The sequence below is a fragment of the Gobio gobio genome, assembly GCF_949357685.1.
Source record: "Gobio gobio genome assembly, chromosome: 19".
Lineage (NCBI taxonomy): Eukaryota > Metazoa > Chordata > Actinopteri > Cypriniformes > Gobionidae > Gobio > Gobio gobio.
This window is the reverse complement of record NC_137112.1, coordinates 17,132,709-17,157,226: the sequence shown is the minus strand read 5'-3', so window position 1 is coordinate 17,157,226 and position 24,518 is coordinate 17,132,709. Positions and strand designations below refer to the sequence as shown.

Here is a 24,518-nt window from a genome sequence, read left to right as displayed (position 1 = left end):
ACTTTAACCTCTGGGTGCACTTCAACATCTTCATCGGGGTCAATAAGGTTAAATGAGCTTGGGCTATCAGAGAGCCGCTCTGGTGGATAGTGCAAAAATGAAGGTCCTGTGAGCCAGGTTGTGGCCTCAAGCTTGGCAGATGAAACAGAACGAGAGCCATGATCGGCAGGATTTTGCTCAGAGGAAACATACCTCCATTGTTCAGGCTGAGTAGAATGTCTGATGCGCTGCACTCTGTTGCTCACATAAACATGGAACCGTCTTGACTCATTATAGATGTATCCTAACACCACTCTACTATCCGTGTAGAACCTTATTCTATCTGGCTTTAGATGAATCTCTTCTGTAATGAGTTCAGTTAGTTCAACAGCTAGGACTGCAGCACATAGTTCCAGCCTAGGCACAGATAGATCAGGTTTTGGAGCCAACCTTGCCTTGCCAAGAATGAAGCCTACCTCTGTGTTGCCATTCTGATCTGAGGCTCTCAAGTAGGCAACAGCTGAGATAGCCTTCATGGAGGCATCAGAGAAGACGCATATTTCAGTGTATTCGGCTTCAGAAAGAGGAATGGATACATACATGCGTGGAATGGTCAGACTTCTCAAATCTTGCAGCGAATGACACCACCGTGTCCACTCTTCATGCCTGTTCTCAGGGAGTGGTGTGTCCCACTCATGTGTCTGTGATGAGAGTTCTCGTAAGAGTAGACGTCCCTGAATTGTGATTGGTGCCAGGAATCCAAGGGGATCGAATAAGCTGTTCACTGTTGAAAGCACTCCTCTGCGTGTGTATGGCTTTTCAGTGTCAGGCACTTGGAAGGTGAACGTATCCGACGTTAGATTCCACTGCACTCCCAAGCTTCGCTGATCAGGTAAGTCATCTGTGGAGAGGTCAAGGGATTTGATGTCCTTAGCCAAATCTTCATTAGGAAAGGCATCCATTACTTTGGCTCTGTTTGCAGCGATTTTATGAAGTCTGAGGTTTGAAGCAGCTAGTGCCTCTTGTGTCCTTTTTAGTACATCGATTGCCTCTTCCTCTGTAGGAAATGACTTCAAGGCATCATCTACATAGAAATCTTGTTCAACGAATTTCCTCACATCCCTGCCATACTCTTTCTCTTCTTCGTTGGCAGCTCTGCGAATTCCATAAATGGCCACTGCTGGTGAAGGGCTATTCCCGAACACGTGAACTCGCATCCTGTAGTCCACAACCTCCTTAGTCAGATCATTGTCGCGATGCCATAGAAAGCGCAAAACATCACGACAGTCCTCCCGGACCAAGAAGCAGTGAAACATCTGCTGTATATCTGCCGTGATGGCAACAGGATTCTTTCGAAATCTTATGAGGACTCCCAACAGGCTATTGTTAAGGTCAGGGCCAGACAGCAGTACATCGTTAAGAGATACTCCATCAAACTGTGCACTAGAGTCAAATACAACTCGTATTTGATCTGGTTTTTTGGGATGGTACACCCCAAAGGATGGTAGATACCAGCTCTCTTGGCCATCTTGTAAAGGAGGTGCTAGCTCGGCATGGTTATTGTCGAGTATTCTTTGCATGAACTCTGTGAAGTCATCTCTCATCTTTGGTCGTTTGTCAAGATTGCGACGGAGAGACATGAGACGTCTTTTTGCATATTCTCTGTTGTTTGGTAAGCGTCTCCTTGGCTTACGAAATGGCAATGGCGCTACCCAGCTGTTACTCGAGTCCTTGAAGAATTCCTTTTCCATGATGTCCAGAAATAACTGATCCTCAACAGAAGGTGCAGATTTATTGTCATCTTTGGTCTGCTGAAAGACTGACTGGCCAAGTCTGCAGCTTGATAGGCTTCCTTGACAGTGTGGCAAGTGAGATGGCTTTTGGAACTGGGTTTTCTCATCAAACGACTCCTTCAGTACAATGTGATTATTGCATGGACTGAAGTAGCTTGGTCTGCCATTCTCTAAGATGTGTGTTCTCATGCAATTCACCGGAAAGGGCTTGTGACACTTCCCTAGACACACATTTCCCACAATGACCCAACCAAGGTCCAATTTTTGGGCATATGGAGCATCATGGGGACCGTTAAGTTGCTTGCGGACTTTATGTGCTCTTATTATGTCTCTTCCCAACAGGAGCAGTATTTCAGCATTAGGGTCAATAGGTGGTATCTTGTCTACTATCACTTTTAGGTGACTATGGTGCAAGGCAGCAACAGCGGTTGGTATTTCATCTCTGTTATCTGGCATACTATTGCATTCGATAAGAGTAGGAAGTGGAAAATTGATCTCACCATCTGCAGACTCAATGATGAACCCATGAGCTCTTCTTCCAGTTGCTTGAACTACTCCAGCACATGTCTTTAATGTGTATGATGAAGAGGTTCCTTGCACATTGAACATGTCGAAAAATTCTGATCTGGCCAAAGATCTATTACTCTGCTCATCTATTATGGCATAGATCCGCTTGCCTTGGTTGGGACCGCCAGCAGGAAAAACATTCACAAGGCATATTTTGGAGCATGACTTTTCACTAAATCCTTTGCCACAAACCTTGGTGCATTTTGATGACACTTCTCCACCACAAGACTCCTCTTCCTCCCCGCCATGCAGTGTGGGAGGTGTAGAACCAGAACGCCACGGCGCTGGGCCCGGGTGAAGAGCAGCCAGATGTTTGTCACTGTCACATTCAGAGCATTTGATTGACACATCACAATTCTTAGCCACGTGTTTGTTCGATGAACAGCATCTAAAACAGATGGACAGCTCCCTTAAAATCCCTTTCCGTTCCTCTAATGGCTTTTCTCTGAAGCCTCTGCATTTTTTGAGAGGATGAGGTTTACGATGTATTGGACATTGCTTATCGAACTCCTTGGTCGCTCTCTGAAGATTGTTTGCATGAGAGAGATTAAAGGAGGGCATCACATCTGTTTTATGGACAGAGACAGGTTTATGAACATAGGTGTGGCTTTCACTGTACCTGTTCTTTTCACCAGGGTTTATGGAGGGTGAGGAAAAATTGAAGCTTGGATCATTGCGGGCTCTTGCTTCTGCACACACAAACTCAACAAAGAATGAGAATGGTGGGAAAGAAACTCCATAAGTGTACTTGTAGTGTGAACCCTGCATCATCCACTTTTCTTGTAGTCCAAAGAGCAGCTTTTGCACAATAGGATTAACCCCTCTGGCTGTATCAAGATAAGTAAGCCCAGGTAGATCACCCCCACTCTTAGCAGCTTCTATCTCTAAAAGCAAGTCTCCTAGTTCACGAAGCTTATGATGGTCTTTAGCCGATAACTTTGGAAAAGTCTCCAATTTTGTGAAGAGAGCCTTTTCGATAGCTTCTGGAGATCCATAGGTCACATCCAGTCTCTCCCAGATCAGTTCAAGACCAGCAGGTAAATTTCTCACATTCACAGACTTTATGCGACGGGCATGATCTGCTGAATCTCTCCCCAGCCACGTAATCAATAAATCAAATTCCTCACCTGCTGTAAGATCAAGGTTCTTGATGGCGTTGAGAAATGATGATTTCCAGGCCAGATAGTTTTCAGGACGATCATCAAATTTGTTAAGCCCTGATGTCACTAGCTGGTTTCGTGCTAAAAACTTAGCTAGGTCATACGTGGCTGCATCATGTCTAAAGTGATGAGTAGAATGATTCGTGTTTCGAACGGGATGGTGAATGGGAGCAGCTGGACTCTTAGAATGGTGAGGGAAGCTATGTGAAGACCGGGGAAAAGGCGGATTAGACTGATCTGCAGTCTCACTGCCATGGTAGTGACCGGCGTTCCAAGAGGACAGTACACGATACCCCTGTGGAGAAGGCTTTTTTTCTCTGTCATCATCCACATTTTTGCTTAATTCAGTCTTTGCGTTCTCTTTGGTTGGTACAGTGTCACTAGGTTCACTGTGTTGTTTTACATACTCTTCAGTACGTTGCCTAGGACTTTGCTGTGGAAGGTGGATAGATGAACCATGATGTGATCTTTTTACCTCTAGTTCAGCGACAGCAGCTTCCATTACTGCTGCTTCTGCCATAGCAGCTTCCGCTTCTCTCTCTTTTTCCATTGCGTCTAATGTTGCTTCAAGGCGAGCTTTCTCTATTTTAATTTCCATTTCCTTTTTTGCAAATGAGGCTCTTGCCTGTGCAGCTTCTGCCTTCGCTCTTGCTTTAGCTGCTGCCATGCTGACCGTGGACATGCCGGAAGTCACGGAACGTCGAGATGAAGCTGACTGACTTTTTTCATCTTCCATGACTGATTCGAGCTTGATAACCGTGTGGAGAGTCTGCAGTCGTCGTTTTAGCCCCTATGCTGTGTATGACAATAGCAGGTGAAGTCCAGCTTCCATGATAAACAGCTCTTGTATGAAGCTTGTCTTTTTACTGTACTGGCTTCGTATCCAGCAAGCTAAACACTTTACTCAATAACCAGTCTTGACACAGAAGTCGTCGTTCAGATTTACTGAATAAATGTGTAAAACTGTAAAACAACACAAAACAAAAAGAATACATAAATAAACTGTTACATGGTAAGTGTTGAGTCCAACAATATTAATCAGGAGACGATCATACAAAATGTTTACACAATACAAATGTACAACTATGAATTTCCCAATTCTGCATTATGAAACAATTACTTTTACATGCAGTCCCTCATAAGCTTACAAATAACATAATTAAGAATAATTAACCGCCACTTACAGACAGTGCCTCGTTTAAGAGTTGTAAATGCGATGGACGGCAAATTCAGCATGCACTTCCATGTGTTGAGCACGTTCTTTTTAACCCAACCCTGGAAACTGAATAAAATAAATTCAAGCAGCAGAATATAAATTTACCAGCAGGGGGAGCAAAAACGCTAAAATAAATGCTAAAATAGGCAAAGTCACAACATATATATATATATATATATATATAAAGTAATATACAATCATTAGCCTAAATATCCTTGTTAAATTAGCCTAAAAAGTCTTCGTTAAATAGCCTTAAACCACTGAGACAAAAGCGCACACAAAATATAAATACTATAAATATAAATAATATATTATATTATATGGGCGGGTGTGCGCGGAATAGTTTAAGTGATTGTTTGATGACGACGACTAATCTGAAAGTAAAAATATGGGAAATAAATAAACATGAACAAATAAATATATATTACTGATCAATACCGATAAATAAAAATGTGTTTGTTTGTCTTTGTTTATGCTGTTCCATCTTCAGATCTCTGTCGTGATCTGCTCTGCTCTCTCAGCAAAAAATATGATGGCTGGGATGTAAACCAGCCTAGTCTATATTTCGTTTTGCCAGCACTTTTTTTTTCAGTTATCATTTCATTTCTGTTCTAATTGTTCCTGTTCTAAATGTGAAAAAATAAATGTAAAATAAACATTTTCCTTATTATGTTCAATTGCCTGCGCTGGTGTGTGCGGCTGTGTGCGAAAGTCCGGCGGGAGCTGTTTAAAGCAGTATACCGCTGAACCGCGGGAATTTCTTGCTTTTCAACCGCGGTAAGAAAAAATCCATACCGTCCCAGCCCTATCCAAGATTGGCCGTAACCCACTGCTTTTCTTGGGTATGATGAAGTAAGGCTGGAGGGACCGGCTCGATCGCGTTCCACAGTGGGTAGTAGGGATGGGCAACAGTGAAAAAAAATTGTCTCTTTTTTTATTGGTTATTGTGTCATTTTGCGCGGTACCTGAGGTCTGATTGGTTAGTGTTATACAGCACACCTCCAGACCGCGGCGAAATAAAGTAAAACTGAGGCGTGCACTGCAGTGATGTCTGGAATCACTGATCATTAAATGGTTATTGCAAGATGTGCAGCGCCAATCTGTCATAGCCTACATCGCATTATAATGAGAACACGATGGAAATAGAATGCTGTAAATTCTGTGCCTAGTTCCCCGTGTATCAGCTGTTAAAGGAAATCCACAGAGAAACTGTCTGAGTGTTCTCGCTTAGCGCGTGAAGTTCATGTGCGCATTCGCGTCCTTTTCTGCAGATGCACATTGTAAGATTACTTATGTTTTCTATATCTGATTAATCTAATATAAAACGCTTTTGGTTGAGCTTAATAAACTAGCAAAGCGCTGCCGTAATACCGGCTGTTGTTCGTTCTCTTCAGTTTCAGCTCAAATGCATTAATGTTCGACATTATAATATGGTTTAGAGACGGTCATATTCTTTTCAGATAGGCTATTTCTTTCTCAGAATCATTGATATTAGTAATGCAGCACTGCTATACTGTTTTCGTATTTTTTAACAGTAGACCGAGTTTATTTAAAGCTGTTTTTCGTTATGAGTTCGAAAACGCGCAGTGATGTCTGTAAACACTGCGATCATGAATAATAAAATTAAGTGCATGATGTGCAGAGTCAATCTGTCATAGCATTATAATGAGAACACGTTTTTAATAAAATGTTTCTGTGTGAATTCGTTGTCCGTGTATCAGCGTTGTTAGGAAGAGCGCATTCAAAATGTTCAGTTTCAAACCAGCTTGTAAAATCTAGCACGCTGAAGTTCACGTGCGCATTCATGTCCGTTTGTGTTGATGTGTTGTGTTGAAGTTGTAATAAGTTAATATTAATCTGATATTGGGTGCGTTTGGTTGAGTTTATTAACCAGCTTGCAAGCTCTGCAGGGTGATGTTATTTCACTGTTTCAGCTCAAATGCAATGCTCGATATTATTGACTTGGTTATTTGAGACGTTTTATAAAGATGTTTCTTTTTCAAAGACATTTATGCATCATAATCTAGCAGTTATTTTTTGTTTTATATGTTCGTTTTCATATACCTGTTTTCATGTCACGTTTGTATGTCAACAACCATTTTCATAACATTATTTTCATTCTCTCAATGACGGACATGCCCCGCCCCCTGCACATGCCCCGCCCTGAGTACTCGAGTACTCGTTTTTGAGATCTATCGATGATCGAAATGAGAAATTGACAAAAATGCCCATTCCTAGTGGGTAGGTGGTGTGTGAGCTGGCGATATGAGAGGGGGCTGAGGGTGGCAAGGCATAGCGTCGCACACCGCCAGCCACGCCCTCTTGGGACCCGAAGGAATGGGAAACTGCTCTTTTGGTGAGAATTTGGGTACCGCTGGACTCTGAAGAGCCAGCAGCGGAACAAAGAAAAGGAAACAAAAAATTCTCCACCCGGCCCTCCTCCAGGGGAGGGAGCATTGCCTGCATTTCTACGATCCTCCAGGTCGCCTGTCTCAGGAGCGCTTGCCACATGGCTTGGCTGTCTCCAGGTGGATGAGTTTTCGACCGGTGGCTGGGTAGAGGCAGCAGCAGACCGCCGGGGCAGGATGTGCCGGATCGGCTCCGTCTGCCTTTTGTGGTCGAAAACTGTTGGGTGAAGTTCTCAGCCGCGTCGCCGAATAGGCCCACCGGCGACAAGGGGGAGTCCAGGAACCGATACTTGTCACTGAGAGCAGAGGCGGCATGTTCACAGGCTCTGTAAGCCTTGTCCGTTAAGTTGGACAAGAACTTACAGGCCCGGGATGGGTGGTGCGGACTACCCCTCAAATTGGCAGCTGCATTGCAACGGCGCACTCAACCGGCGAGATGCTCGCGTACCCCTTGGCCTCCCCACCATTCAAGGTGGTGAAGGCAGAGGAGGAACCATGGTTTTCTGAAAACGGTTTTCCACGACCGGGTTACCTCCTCATGCATCTCCGGGAAGAAAGGAACAGGGGCGGGACGCTGACAACCAGCACCGGAAAAGCATAGCTGCCAATTCGGGATCTGGCTTGGGCAACGCTACTCTCCCAGAAGGAGGCAACGCAGCTGAGTCTTTATTTCCAGATGACAGCTCACCTTTCAATTCCGCGATCAACATCTGATCGTTGGCCGGCGCACCGAAAGAGACGCTTGGTCTCTCACCCAAGGGACCGCCACGCTCTTCTGGCATCACCACAGGATGCAGTGTGGAGGGAATAGGGGTGCGCGAAGATATCTCATTGTGGAAGCCCTAAACGTAATCCTCAGGTTCCTCTGTCTATTCGCAGAAGTAGCACTCTCCCGGTTTCCACCTAAGGGAGCGTTAGATGGGGCATAGGGGTGGGTGCTTGGCCTCGAGAACCGAGGTTAAACAAGCCTGGACCGTAGCACTGCGATAGTCATGTTCCCGCAGTGGGAACATGAACTATGCACAAATGCTGCTTCAGTGTGCTGAACGCCCAAACACATGACCATCAGCTGGCGATAGGGAACAACTGCATCCAGAAACACACGGACTAATGACATCTTGAAAAAGACAGTGTTTGCCCGTTAAGCTCTTTTAGAAAGTGCTGAAGCACACAGGGGAACAGTCGTGGTGCTGCTGCAGGGATTAGTGCATCCTGACAGCGCACTCTCACTCTCTTGCCCGTCAACGCAACAGCTGATGAATCAGCACAGAGACACGTGAGCTTGCGGCCGCAGCTGAAGTGCCTTCGCTTCCACACGGAGAACTCACTCCCACTCGCTCTTTGGCTTGTTAGAAGTCATATTCTCCAGAGACACACAGTAAAACACTGCTTGGCTCTGAAAAGAAGACCGTGGGGGTGGATTGCTGCATGCAAAATACATACTGGTATTCCTTACATGACATCAGCCAAATTATGTGTTATGAGTGCACTGAAGCAGTTCCCTGGCATTTTCTACAGGGAACTCATTAAGCTTCGTAGAAACCAGTTAAAACGCAACAAGAGTGTCATTGAGATTTTTTTTTTTTAATGACATTTCAATACAATTTTCACATTTAAAACAATGCTTCAAACATCCATAGTGTTAAAGCTCTTTACACAAGTGCAGGGTTGGGAGAAAGTGTGATAAGTGTTTTGTTTTTTAAGGAAGTATCAGTCTGAGACTTTAACGGCTTGGCCTTAGCCTTAACCGTGAGTCCTTTGCTCAGGAGGAATGCATCCTGCTTGGGTTCTCTTCCCAAGAACTTCTTCAGCATGTCAGCAGCATCCTCAGAGCCTCCAGGCTTCAGAACCCACTTCCTGTAGTCCAGACCCACCTGTTTAACAACACAGAATCATGAGAAGACATACAAAAGGCACATTTATGCAGAGGACTCACAAGCACTATAAGTTAAGCTAACCTTAGGGTTCATGATGCCTTCTTGCTTGAAACGGGTGTAGAACATGTCCATGGAAAAGACTTCACTCCACAGGTAACCGTAGTACTGAGCATCATATCCTCCTGCCAAGTGAGCGAAGGTGGCAGGCATGTTTCTCTCTGTAAAAATAAAAATAAAAAATGCATGCAGAATTACATTTATAAAGTTCTTAAAGTAGAGATGACGTTTACAAATGTTCATTATATATTTGTGCCAATTTTGCTATAGGTGAAATAAAATTAAGCAACATTGTGAAAATCATTGTAAATGTATTGTGCATGGCATAAATATACACATGCAAGTTTATAAAAGCCATCCTAGGTGTACATGACTTCTTTCAACAAGTATTATTATTATTATTATTATTATTATTTATTAGCTTTACTGTGCACTTTCTATAATTTCAAGGTAGACAGAACTTTTATTTTGCCTGGGTTGAAATGAAGAATGAAGTTTGTGTGCGTTTTAACAAACGGTATAAATATTTACTAATTAATTTACTTATTTATCGAAGTACACTCTAATGCACAAAAGTAATCTATTTGTTATTTCATGTTATACTGAAATGTTATTTTGACAGGTTGTCGTGAAGAACTTTGATTTCCTGTTTGTATATGATGCGACAAATGCAGATAGTTTTATCAAATTAGACTAAATTTGAAACGTGAAATGTTCATTAAGTGACTGCAACTCTAAAGATTAAGTTCATGTGTCCTCATATAGTGAGACAGCAGACACTGAAATCATCTAGTGCCATTCACTATGTGTACTAGAAGACTAAACCGCGGCACTCATTCACACAGATTCAGATTTCAATAGCAGTCTTTATGAGATTTAATATTCAGACAGTAGTCCGTATCAATATCTGATTAATTGTACAGTCCTATTTTTTCATTATTTATTCATCCAAAAATTGCCCAATTCTGTGATCTTCCACTTTATGGAGTAAGATCAATTTATGACTGGATTCCGAGTCCAGTGTTTTCCCCCTTGTGAAAATCATATAGCTCTATTTGGTATTTGCAGTATTAAAGAGAGTTAGCTTTGTGAGGTATTGATTGTTGTGTTATAAAGTAAATTACCATTAGTGTAAGAAAGATATGCAGTTAATAGAGGACTGCTTTCTATACACTCTACATAGTGCTCTTCAATTCGGCTACGCACCAGTATGGCAGTATTTGAAAAATTACATTGGTCGCGAAATTTAAACCGGTTTACCGACCAGCACTTACAGAGACCCAAATCTTATTTTACCTGATGAAGCAGAAATATTCTGTGTGTGCAAAGCCTGGTCCACCTTAGCAAGAAAAATCTGCCTCAAGTGAAACAACCCTGAAAAACAGGAAACATTTTAATAATCCAGACTTTTTAATAGACCTTGAAATCTGTGAATACCAGAGGACATTTTTCCACAATCTCACATATTTCCTAGCTTCACAAGAAAAAGACGGGGCTTGCTTAAATTTTGAAAAGTAAGTGTTCCAAATCAAAATAAAGTTGGTGGTTGTAAGGAAGGGGTTGAATAAAATTTTATGTCATTTCAGTGTTAAAACATTGTAATAAACAGCTTACAAAAGACAATTTCCCTTTGGATTTATGATCACAGAAATATTCAATATAAGACTAGGAAAGTGTGTGACAAATTACAGTGCAAGCTTTTATTTCAAGTTGACTTGTAGCTAGCAGGTGATCAGCTCAAGTTTTTGTCTGTGAAAATGACCACTGTCCGTTTTGTCCATGGTCACCTGTGTTAGCAAGTCTGGACTTGATGAGTTTGTCCAGAAGCTCCTCTGGAATGGGTTTTCCAGTTTTGTAGTGCTTGGACATGCGCTGCAGTGGCTCCTTCTCCCAGACCCAGTTCTCCAACATCTGAGATGGAGCTTCCACAAAATCTGTCTCAACGTGAGTCCCGCTGAACATTGCAAAGTCAGTCTGAACAAACAAAAGTACATCCATATTAATCTTCACACACTGTAAAATAGTTTACACTAAGTGACACAGAAAGGCTTAATTCAGACCTGAGCACAAAGCTGGTGCATCACATGTCCAAACTCATGGAAGTACGTTTCCACTTCGTCGTGCCGCAGCAGGGATGGCGCGTTAGCGGTGGCCTTGTTGAAATTAGTCACCATGGCAGCCACTGCCATTTGCCTGGTCCCATCCGGGAGCAAACAGCCGGGCTGCAGACCAAAGCATGCAGCATGGCCGTACTTCCCATCCCTACAAAGATAATGGAGAATTAGCGATTAAGCTTGTTGAAACTGCCACTGAAGCTCTGCGTTCAGGATATAAATGGGTTCAAGGACTCAGAAATCCTACACTGAAGCTGCCAGTCCACCCTCAGAATACAGGTGCCGGTTTCACGAAAAACCTACTTAAGAAAAAAACGAAGGGTTACTTCACCCAAAAATGAAAATATACACCAAGGACGGCTTGAGGGTGAGTCAATTATGGGATAATTTTCCTTTTTTGGTGAACTAACCCTTTAAAAGGGATACTTCACAGATAGTAATCATAGAAACAATATTGAGTCAGTGTTGATGCGTCAATGCCAATTACATTGAATTAACATTACAAAGTGATGTTGCTTTAGCATCACTCTTGCACCCTCAGATTACAGATTTTTTTTGTTGAAATCTCAACATTATTTCAATTGTAATATCATTGAATCAATATTATGAACTCATGTTAGTTCAAGATCACGTTTGCACCCGCATTTAATGTTGAATCAATGGTGAGATAAAAATGGTAATGTAATGCTAATGCTATTGAATCAACATTACACTATGATGGCTTCTACATCACTGATGTTGAATCAATATTGAAATGAACAAAAATAATCAATGGTAATATTGTTGAATCAATGTTACACTACTATTAGTGATTCTACATCACTAATATTGAATCAACACTAACATTAACAAAAATAATCAATGGTAATATTGTTTGATCAATGTTACAATGTGATGTTGATTCTAGATCACTTTTTTTGAAACTGAAAATACAATATATAAATCATATATAAATGACACCTCAGAAGTTGAGTTAATTTTTTATTTTAATTAACAGTTTACCACAATCAGTGACAAAAAAGATTTAGAATTATCCTTCTTTAAAAAAAGAAAGGGGGAAAATGGGACAGAAGCATTACAACGTTTAAAAATAAAACTAGAAGGCTGATGTCATTATAACTACAGGTGGTCCAACAGTTCAGGTTTAAAAATCTGGCTTGCATCTGACTACTGCCTCTTGTCTTTTCCTTTGGGTTCTCTGAAATCTGAAAAAGAAAGCATGATTATAAGAACAAGTCAATTAATTTGTCATAGTCACATGCAAGTTAATATACTAATCACAATATGATTCACTTTATAAAAAAAAAAAAAAAAAAAAAAAAAAAAAGTTGCTCAACACAAAATATTCAAACTATGATTATAGCCCCGTTAAATTCTGTATATATATTATAGTTTTCTAAAATCTATTGATGCTTCAATATCAAGAAATTGTGTCTGATTTTTTTTTTTTAACATTCATCTCCAGCCTGAAGCAGCTGATCAAGGTCATTAGGATCGATGAAAACTTCAGGCAGCTGTGTTGAGCTAAACATGTAAACACCTCTGAGCTATGACCATAGACCATTACATAAATCTCAGCTCATTTTCTGTGAAACTACATAGCGTTCAAATAACAAGTTAATCTTGAAGAACAAAAGAGCTTATAGGTTCTCTCAACAAACAAAAATTCTTTAAGGGGATAGTTCACCCTGAAATTAAAATTCTATCATCATTTACTTACCCTCAAGTTGTTCCACACCTGTATGAGTGTCTTTCTTCTGTGGAACACAAAAGATGATATTTTAATGAATGTTGGTAACCAGACAGTTGACCGTAGCCATAGATTTCTATAGTAGGAAAAAATACTATGGATGTCAATGGCTGCCATGGTCTGTTTACCAACATTCATTAAAATATATTTTGTGTTCAGCAGAAGAAAGACACTCCTACAGGTTTGGAACAACTTGAGGGTGAGTAAATGACAATTTTTCATTTCAGGGTGAACTATCCCTTTTAAGCTGCAGATTCACCTTATGTAGACCTTAATCTCTAGCCATGTCAGTCACTTTCAGTCACAAATAATTTTTTTATAATTTGTGTTTTAGTGGAAACAGGCTAAACTGAATGGAGATCAGTTACATTCCCTAAATGTAATAGTGATTCAGGAATATGAATAATTACCTGATTCGTAATTAAGGGAGCAGGAGATAAGACACAGGTCAGGTGATTATGCTGTCGACAATAACTCGATGTATAATCAATGTCAGCATTATCAGGAGGTTGCTTCTCATTTTTTTAATTGTCCATCTTCTTCCTTCACTCCTACCAAAAGAGAAATGTGCTCTGCAAGCACTGATGGATGAAGACATGGGCTATGTTCATGTCTCTTGCACTTCAGTAATCTGTTAAAGGTCCCATGGCATTGATTTTTTATTATTATTTTATAATGTTTCCTGAGGTGTACTTGTATTGTTAGTATGGTTTTTACATAAAAAAAGTCATAATTTAGAAACGAAAAGCATTTTTTTCTATACTGATATTAGCCCTCTGGCTTGAATGCCCTGTTTGAAGGGGCGTGTCTGCAGTGACACTTCAGTGAAAACGCCCACTGTTGTGATTGGCTGACATCTTTGCATTTGAAATGAGAATTAGATTATGTGGCGGAGGGGGCGTGGTTAAGCGAGGTCTGCAAGCGCTGCAAGAGAGCGAGGGATTGCATGTGGACCAGAGAGACCTGGAGCAAGATAGCTGAGAAAGTTTTATTGTACCGAGTTGTTGAGACTGGGTGTTTATTCAGAACTCTCAGATACAAACAAAATAAACTCACGGTCACGCGACCCTGTCTTATTCCTCCTTATTCTACGAACTTTGTAACATGTGGAACCCTCTCGAATACTTTTACTACTTTTTTTTACCATTACAGCTGTCGAGATGAATGAATCGTCAAAGTGTTGATTATAGCATTATTTTTAGATCTTTTCCCATCACATGAAAAGCTGCAGTGACGAGCATTGAGTACAGGCAGTCTATTGATCGTGTGATTGCAGTGATCTTGTCCATGCAACATGTTTTCTCACAAAATGCTTTCACAACAACTAACAGCAGACACGTCATCGACAGGAATACAGTATGAGCTTTGTGCAGCATAACAGAGCATTCATTATAACGGCAGTTTGGGCAAGTGTGCAGATACACTCGCGACGTGTGATTAACAGCTCCGAACATTATAAAGAGTGTTCTCTAATCAAAATTGAAATGTATTGGTTTCATGCTACTAACAGAAACGATGTTAAGTTGATTAGTCACTGGCGTGATTCACTGATGGATTACGCTTAGGGCATCAAGACGGCCAGCGGCGGGACTGACAGTATTAAACGATCTAGATAGAAAGTCTGCGTGAACTTGAATGATTAGCTACACATCAGAAATCACTGATCAGGCATTAATGAACACTGTTATTCACTGTTTGTGGCGGTGCTGTCGAATCCATATGGTAAAAGTCTGTTTGTAAAGCCTGTGCTGACATCGCGACTGATAAACGGAAACCATTTTCTCCAAATTCTCTGGGCGGGCAAAGCAGAGGAAGGGGAGGTAACCGTTCCCCGTATGACGACATACAGGGAAGATTCCAGATCGGCTCGCCTGAGCTCTCATTTTCTCAAAGGCAGAGCAGGAGACCCAGAACTTCGTTTACACCCAGGGCTCGACATTAAGCCTGTTCACACGCTTCTGTCATTCACTTGTCCGAGTAAAACATTTGCTTGTCCGGATTTTTTTTGTAAATATAATCTATACTGAAGCAATATTCTCACCAGTGTTTAATCAGCTTTGACATATTTAAATATGCATATGTGTCATATTTGTACCTTTTTATAAAGGGCATTTTTCCATAATCTTATTAAATATAGGGTATGCTTCGGCTTTCCTTTTATATTCTTAAATTTGATCAATAAATTAAATCAGAATAAGACACTATAGGCTGTTACCAATCAAATTAAATAATTTACACTGAAAAATTACAACTGCATTAAATAATGTTATGAGATTATTTTAAATATTTTTGAATATACAAATAAGAAATGTTGGAAAGATGAAACTAAACCACCAGTAGGTGGCAGCATGTGACCGTCTTAATGAGCAGTCATTGAGTCGATTCAGTGAAACGGCTGAATCATTCAAGAATAGGCCATTGAATCTTTGATTCAACCGATTCATTAAAACGCTGAATCATTCACTAACACACTGTTGCTGTGAGATGCGTTATGGTTCTGCTGTGATATTTGTTTGGAACTATTTTCACTGCTGAAGTAGAACAAAAACAGTCCATATTGCTTCTAAAATGTAAGTGACTTAATGTTAAATTGTTTATGGAACTGGCGTATGAAATCAGTGTTATTTTCAGTCGTGATGGTATTCAGGAAAACAACACTCTTGTTAGTGTAATGTTTCTTAACTGTATCATATGTTATAAATATAAAAACTGCACTATTTTAACTGTGTATGTTAACTGAGTTTCTCTGTATGAGCGGCGCTCATTTGTTTTCGATTTTCTCCTCGAGAGGCTGCGCGAGCCTCAACAGCACAACCTTGTTAACGTCAGTTCGTTTTATATTATCCACTATCGATCTCCACTTACACTAACTGAATGCAGAATCATTATTGCACTTTGGTGATTTCCTAGTTATTTTTTGTTTTGACGTTTTAACCAGGATACTTGTCCGTCGGGCAAGTAAAATTGTTTTTTACTTGCCCCTTCAAAAAATCCACTTGTTAACAAGCGTTAATGTCGAGCCCTGCACCAATCAAAATTTCTAGCCACTTGGGGACCACAAAGTGTATATTTTTTGTATTTAGGGAAGGTAAAGTAAATAAATAAACCTGATAAAAAAAAAAAGAATATATTCATAGTATATTGCTAGTGTGTTCTGAAGATACTGGTAATTAATTTGTAATGTACTTAAAACACAAATAAAGTATACTTATAGCACAAATAAATATACTTATAATAAAAATAAAGTATATTTATAACACAAATAAAAGTATACTTATAACACAAAGTATACTTATAATACAAATAAAGCACATTTAACATCACTAATCAAGCATCTAGTCCCTATACTTAAAGCATACCAAGTATACTTAAAGTTGTTCCAATTTAGCACATACAAGTACACTAAATACACTTAAAAGTATGCTTTAATACAACTAAAATATACTTAGTACAAAATTGGTTGTTTCAAAATAGCACACTTCAAGTTAGCTAATCATTAACACACTTCAAGTATACCAAGCAAAGAAGTGAGAAGTATGAATGATTTAATCTTGTATCACCGCTGTTGTCGAGATTTTGAATCATGCTTAATGGAGGGTGATTTGGTCAGTTTTGATAGGAAAATTATATCACAACTGGCTCCAAATGGCTAATTTCTGTGCTTCCTTGGAGTCATTCATGTAAAAAAAATCTGTCTGTTATTTAGTTGTTTTTTGGTAAAGCCCCAGGTCACTTGTCATAGTCATCCTGGCATGCCATTTTGCACTACTTCTAATTTGCTTAAATATCTGCAACAGAGGTGAAGAGTGCATGTTATCATAACCTATATTTCCCATGAATGTGTCTAGTGTGGTTAAATTAAACCACAATAAAGTGGCACACGGGTAATACTGATGTGTTTTGTCTTAGAATAAAACATGAAAGTTGAGCTTGTGTTCACCACAGACCTTATTTTAGCCATTTAAACAAATCGCATTAAAAAAAAACACATCGACTTCGGTACAAGAGAACCGGAAGTGCAAAGTGCTAATATCGCTTCCGTGTTTTGGCCTACAAAGTGATGTCATACCTGCACGCACCACTCTATTATCAACATACCCTGAAATACACAGGTCAGAGTCCTGCACGGGTGCGGGTATCCGACTGGTGACCCGCGAATATTGCTGAAACGGGTGAAAAACATCCTAACTGTGTCGGATATGGGTGCGGGTCGGGTCGGACAAGGTAGAAACACGGGTTTAAAACCCGTCACGTGCAAACAAATATATGCATGTATATGGTAGATGTGCTCCTAAAAAAAAGGATATGCATATTTTTAGGAAAACATCTACAAAAATATGCCTTGCTTTTTGAATAATTTCAAATCCATATCAGTTTGTGCCCACGCGTGCGCCCTCCCAGTAGCGCGCGCGATCTGCCTGCACTGCAGTTGTCGAGATGGATCCTGAGGAGTTGAAGAAAAGATAGCCACAAATGTGGAACTTCATCGCTGAGGAAGCATGGAGATAACTGTGGTAACAAACCAAGCACATCTATCGAACAGTATTTTTTAAAAGGGGACAGAACTGAATGTGCCTCGTAGAGATAAGGACACATAACCATGTTTGACAGCTTCGGCTGAAGTGGTCATTGTGTTAATGGTCGTGTACTAACTTCAGTATCTATAATGTGAATGTATAATGAATGTATAACATTAATCTATAATGTGTCTATAATGTGATATGCTAAACTGATTTTATTTCGGGTGCGGGTCAGGTGTCGGTTCCATTTTAAGCAGGTCGGGAGCCGATTTTAATTAGTGCTGTTGTTGGAAAACAGGTCGGATGCAGTTAAGCACTGCGGGTACGAATTTACAAAAATCGGACCTGTGCAGGACTCTGACACAGGTTGCATTATTGCTTCAAATAACAATATCAGTGACTGATGAATCTCAGCTCACTGTAAGTGGTGTCTTTGGTCTTCTAATCTTATGTTCATTGTAACTCAAGAGTGCTGTATAGTGACGACTGACTATATCTTCATCAAGCTTGTCCATTTGCATCCTCTTGTCTAAGATTTGAAAGGTAAACTGAGAAGTCACAAAATTGTAATGCATATCTATGTCAATTATATATTAAATATTATATTCAAACATGGATGCAAAACAAATTTTTTTTTTCCTTTCACAGATCCTGTGATAAAGTAGTCTTCAACAGTGTTGGCGAAAAGTAATGCATTACAATATTGCGTTACTCCCTTAAAAAGTAACCAATTGAGTTACTTAGTTACTTTTTAAGAAAAGCAATGTGTTACGTTACTTTTGCGTTACTTTTTCTCACTTGGGCTGGGCTTGTTTTTGTTTATAACAAAAAAGTTATATTTTTGTGCAACGGTAAAGACCTCTTCATACCAAAATTGAAATAATAGGCCAATTTATACTTCGGCGTCGAGTGCACGCAGAGGGTACTGCGTACCCTACGCATAGACGCGTTGGATACGCCGTACCCTGACGCGCACCTCTCCAAAAATGTAACAACGCGTCAATTCTACGCGGACCGCAAGTGCTGTGATTGGTCTGCCAGAACCCTTCCCTCAGGTCAATAAATAAATAAAAAAATCTGCGATAGGAGTGTGTGTGTGTGTGTCCAGAAATTGGATCATAGTTCCTTACGTCTGCTATAACACAATATTTTGCAGTCCAGCGATTCTTTATGGTAGTAAATAAATACATAGATCCGCTGAGTAGTTTATTTATTTTCTCATTACAACCAAAGATGTTAATCAGTAATTGTATATCAAGAACAGGGACACATTAGGGTATATTTCGTGAATGAAGTCTTCGCAACAGCAATCGATTGCTCGAGCCACCGCTGCTGAAAACAGCGGCCACGAGCTCCGCATGATTTCACAAACACATTCCAGCGCCAGATCGCCTTATTTAACTTTACTAATCAACTAGAGATGCTTAATTTGTATTAGATACAACAACTCAAGCTGCAAGAAAAGCCGCTCTCTCACTGCTGCTGATATTCCGACATGAATGTACAGATTCTACACAACAAGCTGCTTCTTCTTCGGCTGTTCTCTTGATTACACCAACATGCCCGAGGACACTGCCTACTAGCGTCTGCATGTGGAATTGCACATTGACGCAGACAACAGCGTAGAAGTATAAATGCTCACGACGGCGTCGGCTACGCGTGTAGCCTACGGCGTACACTCGACGCAGAAGTATAAATTGGCCTTAAGCCCCAGGCTGAGGTAAAAATGCAGATTCACGCATGAACAGTAGAGGGCGCAGCTCTGCTGCCATTCTAGATAATGGTAGAATAGGATGCAGGAGAAAAGTTTTACCAATAAAAACAAAAAAAATCGAATCATTTTCATCATCAAAGGTCAGCAGCAAGACATTGGTAAATTAAATATAAAGGTAGATAATGCATAAAAATTGTTGTTTTATTTAACATTTAATTATTGGAGGTTCGCATAGTATTCTGTTTTTGCATTTGACTGATTTTATTCATTTTGAGGAGTACAGAATCTTTATGGAGCAAGTGAGATAAATGCTCACATTTAGTCTAGAACTACAATAACCATCATGTTTACACACAACGCCTCTGCACTTATTTTTCTCAACATGGGGGCAGGAGAGCTGTCAGTCAAATTAATGTGAAAAAGTAACTAGCGTTACTTTTTTGAAAAAGTAACTCAGATATTTTGTTGTAAATTTGAAAAGTAATGCGTTACTTTACTAGTTACTTGGAAAAAGTAATATTACGTAACTCAAGTTACTTGTAATGCGTTACCCCCAACACTGGTCTTCAAACATTAGTGTCTGAATCGCAAGCCCTCAGTTGCAGAAAATGCAAGTCATGCTCCGAAGTGACCATCCACTTGATGATGTGGCATGCATTTAAACTCTTCTGTTTCTTTGTTTGGTTTAGCCTTTTGCAGGCTTGTTTGTTAAAAAAAAAAAATTTAAGTCCCAGGTGAAAAAGACACTATTAAATGTATAAAAAAATTTACTTGAGTATGTTTTTAGTACAATTCAAATATAATAAACATACTATTAAATGTATTAGAAATGCAATTGAAATTCAAGTAGTATGTCTTTCACCTGGGCTGCGTTTTCCAGTAACTTTTATTCAATGATGTCATATTCATAGTGTGCTTTTCAGTAATATAGGTATAATGCAAATGTTCTAGAGGATGAAAATAGCTCTGCCATAGCATTTCACTGATCTTTCATTTAATATAATGTATTGGTCAAGAGATTATGTATGCTGCTGTACTTTTTTAATGTTTTCAAGGAATTTATTTTGTAATGTATATAATGATATTAGTACATTAAAGTGTTCTAGAGTTCAAAGTGTGTATGTGTCTTAACATTTATATTTAATAATTTTGCACTTTATACCATTTTGAATACGGAAAAAAAGTGTTATAATATACTAGTAGTGTAATACTAATGCATTTCTAATGTAATAATGCTATTAAACTGTTTTTGAAGTGCATAAATTAATAAAAATATATTTTAAATTAATTTTAAAGAAATACATTTAAATTGCACTAAATGTACTTAAAGTTGTTCCATTTTAGCACAATTTAATATATTAAAATATATTGCAAAATAGCTTAAATTGATTTTAAGCATATCTTAAAATGCACTTAATATACTAAAAGTTGTTTCAAAATAATATATTTAAATTATACTATACTAAATGCATATTAAATGTATTAAATATGTCCAAAAAAAAGCACAATTTAAATATATTTCTTTTTCACCTGGGTAAATTGACATCAGGATTGCCATTCAATGTCCATAACAAAACAAACTTGAGATCTGCCATTTTTAAAATAGCAGCTAATGGAGCCAACAGCTGCTGCTTGTTTGTAATCTCCGTCTATACAAACTACGGCGAACTGCATGAATGCGTTGGATTCATTGTGTTCGGATGCCGATGTAGGATCGTAAAGCCATGTGAAGCAATAGTAACGCAACGTTTGCATTGTTGATGGAAGGCTTGTTCGCAGCGGTGCTGTGCAGACCGATCGCCGTATGACAACGGGTCCTTATGCTTTTGATTCACTCATGCATTTTTTTGTTATATCATTCGTGGATCGGTCTGCGCAGCACCGATGCATCTCGAACAAGCCAGGTGTGTTTGTGTTTCCCGCTGCCTCGCTTGCCTTGCTGAGAAAGATGAGACTTATACAGTGACACAAGACCTGGCTCTGTTGTGGCTCTCAGCATGTGGAAAAGCAAACGGTTCTTAGAAGGCTCCTCAGTCTAACATCTATGAACTGGGACTAGCACTGGCTCTGAACTAGCACCCGGTTCATTCTGGTGGAAAAGGGGTATCAGTTAGCTAGAAAAAAAAAAAAAAATCTTTAAACTATAAAAGATAAGCATTATATTTTATTTTATTTTACTTTTCAAACATATATTAAATAATGAAGACAACAGGTTATTACAGCCACCATTTAAACAATTATATTTCAACAAATTAATTATACAAAATTATTTTGGTGTATTACTAACTTCCAACTTTCCACGGCAGTCGGTTCCTTTGCCTGCAGATTACCACAATAATCATAACACCGTTCTCATCGCGACTGGTGTTCAGCACTGCATCTTTAATATACACTCACCTAAAGGATTATTAGGAACACCTGTTCAATTTCTCATTAATGCAATTATCTAATCAACCAATCACATGGCAGTTGCTTCAATGCATTTAGGGGTGTGGTCCTGGTCAAGACAATCTCCTGAACTCCAAACTGAATGTCAGAATGGGAAAGAAAGGTGATTTAAGCAATTTTGAGCGTGGCATGGTTGTTGGTGCCAGACGGGCCGGTCTGAGTATTTTCACAATCTGCTCAGTTACTGGGATTTTCACACACAACCATTTCTAGGGTTTACAAAGAATGGTGTGAAAAGGGGAAAACATCCAGTTTGCGGCAGTCCTGTGGGCGAAAATGCCTTGTTGATGCTAGAGGTCAGAGGAGAATGGGCCGACTGATTCAAGCTGATAGAAGAGCAACTTTGACTGAAATAACCACTTGTTACAACCAAGGTATGCAGCAAAGCATTTGTGAAGCCACAACACGCACAACCTTGAGGCGGATGGGCTACAGCAGAAGACCCCACCGGGTACCACTCATCTCCACTACAAATAGGAAAGAGGCTACAATTTGCACGAGCTCACCAAAATTGGACAGTTGAAGACTGGAAAAAATGTTGCCTGGTCTGATGAGTCTCGATTTCTGTTGAGACATTCAGATGGTAGAGTCAGAATTTGGCGTAAACAGAATGAGAACATGGATCCATCATGCCTTGTTACCACTGTGCAGGCTGGTGGTGGTGGTGGTGTAATGGTGTGGGGGATGTTTTGTTGGCACACTTTAGGCCCCTTAGTGCCAATTGGGCATCATTTAAATGCCACGGCCTACCTGAGCATTGTTTCTGACCATGTCAATCCCTTTATGACCACCATGTACCCATCCTCTGATGGCTACTTCCAGCAGGATAATGCACCATGTCACAAAGCTTCAATCATTTCAAATTGATATCTTGAACATGACAATGAGTTCACTATACTAAAATGGCCCCCACAGTCACCAGATCTAAACCCAATAGAGCATCTTTGGGATATGGTGGAACGGGAGCTTCGTGCCCTGGATGTGCATCCCACAAATCTCCATTAACTGCAAGATGCTATCCTATCAATATGGGCCAACATTTCTAAAGAATGCTTTCAGCACCTTGTTGAATCAATGCCACGTAGAATTAAGGCAGTTCTGAAGGCGAAAGGGGGTCAAACAGTATAAGTATGGTGTTCCTAATAATCCTTTAGGTGAGTGTATATTAGGGCTGGGTAAAAAAAAAAAAAAAAATTGATTTCTCGATTTTAATCGATTCTCACTTTTACAAAACAATATCGATTCTTAAATCCCAAAAATCGATTGGTCATCCTGTTTTCAGTTAGTGAATGAAAAACATTGTAGCGCACCTCCCATCCAATAAATCGCAATAATATTTGTGCTTTATTACTATTGATATGAAACCGTCTCAGATTTCAGATTACGTCCTTTTTACGAAATTCAAAAGCATAAATACCGCTGTGGCGCGAGATCGCTCTGCCGCAGCTCAGCTCAAGAGGACCGGCAGCACTGAGCGCACATGAACAGATCTTCTCTTCTGCCTTAATACCAGTAACAGCGCAAAATAAACATGAATAAGCATCTGGAAGTGTGTTAAAAGAAACAGGACAATTTACTGAAATCCGTATCACGTCACATAGAATTAGGGCTGCAGCTATCGATTATTTTTGTAATCGATTAATCTAGCACTTAATCGAATTAATTGTGTGTGTGTGTGTGTTTTTAAACAACCAAAACAAATAATGCATAAATTAAATAGCTTTTCCTCTTCATTTTCGTTATTAATATGCACAACAGGTTTCATGCTGTAATCTAGCCCCGACATCAAAGTAAATATATTTTATGTAGATTTCTACACCTGCAGAATTTACCATTAGGCTACTAACAAAATTTAATTTCTGGGGTGAGCCTATTTGCTATGGTAACCTAGCAACCTGTGTGTGTGCGTGCGTGCAACCTGTATAGCTGTGTCTCATTTCGAAAGGCTGCATCCTCCGGAGGTCGCATTTGAAGGCTGCATGCGTCTGAAGGCTGTCTCATTTCAAAAAAGTAAGTTGGATACTCCGAATGAGACCTTCAAATGCGCCCTTCTTTTCAGGAATTCGGAGTGTGCATGAGATGTATCCTTCGTTGCTGCAGATAACCCACAATTCTTTGCGTCGCCATTAACAACCGTCATGTTTTTTAAATATTATTTGAAAAAATGGCGCCGCCGGCAGATATACATGCAAGCGAAGATGTGGTGTTTAAACTTAAGTAGTTTAAAGCTTGTTTTTGTTTTTAAGCTGTATATATACCTCAAATAGATAGTTGTGGTAAACAGGATTACAAGTGTTGTGATTTTTTTTTTAAACGTTTAGAACAGTACTTTGTCAAGGCAAAACATTTCATAGTCATTTTCAAGTTATAAATAATTTTCATTCATATAACTGGTGTGAGAGCGCAACTCCACGGTGAATGTGTTGGCATAGCAACGTGATACTTCCTGCCTGTGTGTCCTACGGAGGACGTCTCGTTTAATTCTGATTAAGGACTCTCCGTATACCGTTGCTGCGTCCCAATTCGCATACTATCCGTACTAAATAGTATTCGAAAAAAGAATTAGTATGTCCCAAATCGTAGTATGTTGAAAAGAGTATTCCAAAGATTCCCGGATGGTTTACTATTTCCGGTCAGAATCCGAAGTGCAGATCGATGCGCACTCTAACGGCTGATATTGCCCACAACCCATTGCGAGATGGACGAGGATTCGATTAGAACTACAAACGCGGATAAAAAGTGTTAAAAAACTACAAACATGACGGTTACGCGAGTCTGACGGTTAAGTGGAGAGGATTAGATAAAGTGGTTTGAGTGAGCAATTATCAGTATTTAACCTGACGAAAAGATATTTATTCAATATTATCCACATTATATTTCTCCTTCAGCAGCATTGAGAACTTTTGTAATGATAC

General features: G+C 39.7%; 1 protein-coding gene across 1 annotated transcript in view; it reads right to left on the bottom strand.

Moving 5' to 3' along the window:
• Positions 1-4,403: 4,403 nt before the first annotated feature.
• Positions 4,404-24,518, bottom strand: part of LOC307143116 (thimet oligopeptidase-like) — a gene marked incomplete at both ends in the record, with an annotated part of 75,397 nt that continues 55,282 nt past the window's right edge. Inside the window, 7 exons of the mRNA XM_079844421.1 lie at positions 4,404-4,462; positions 7,022-7,419; positions 8,780-8,997; positions 9,082-9,218; positions 10,354-10,431; positions 10,845-11,031; positions 11,118-11,319. Coding sequence (XP_079700547.1) covers positions 4,404-4,462; positions 7,022-7,419; positions 8,780-8,997; positions 9,082-9,218; positions 10,354-10,431; positions 10,845-11,031; positions 11,118-11,319 — 1,279 coding nt within the window. The remainder of the gene's footprint in view (positions 4,463-7,021; positions 7,420-8,779; positions 8,998-9,081; positions 9,219-10,353; positions 10,432-10,844; positions 11,032-11,117; positions 11,320-24,518) is intronic.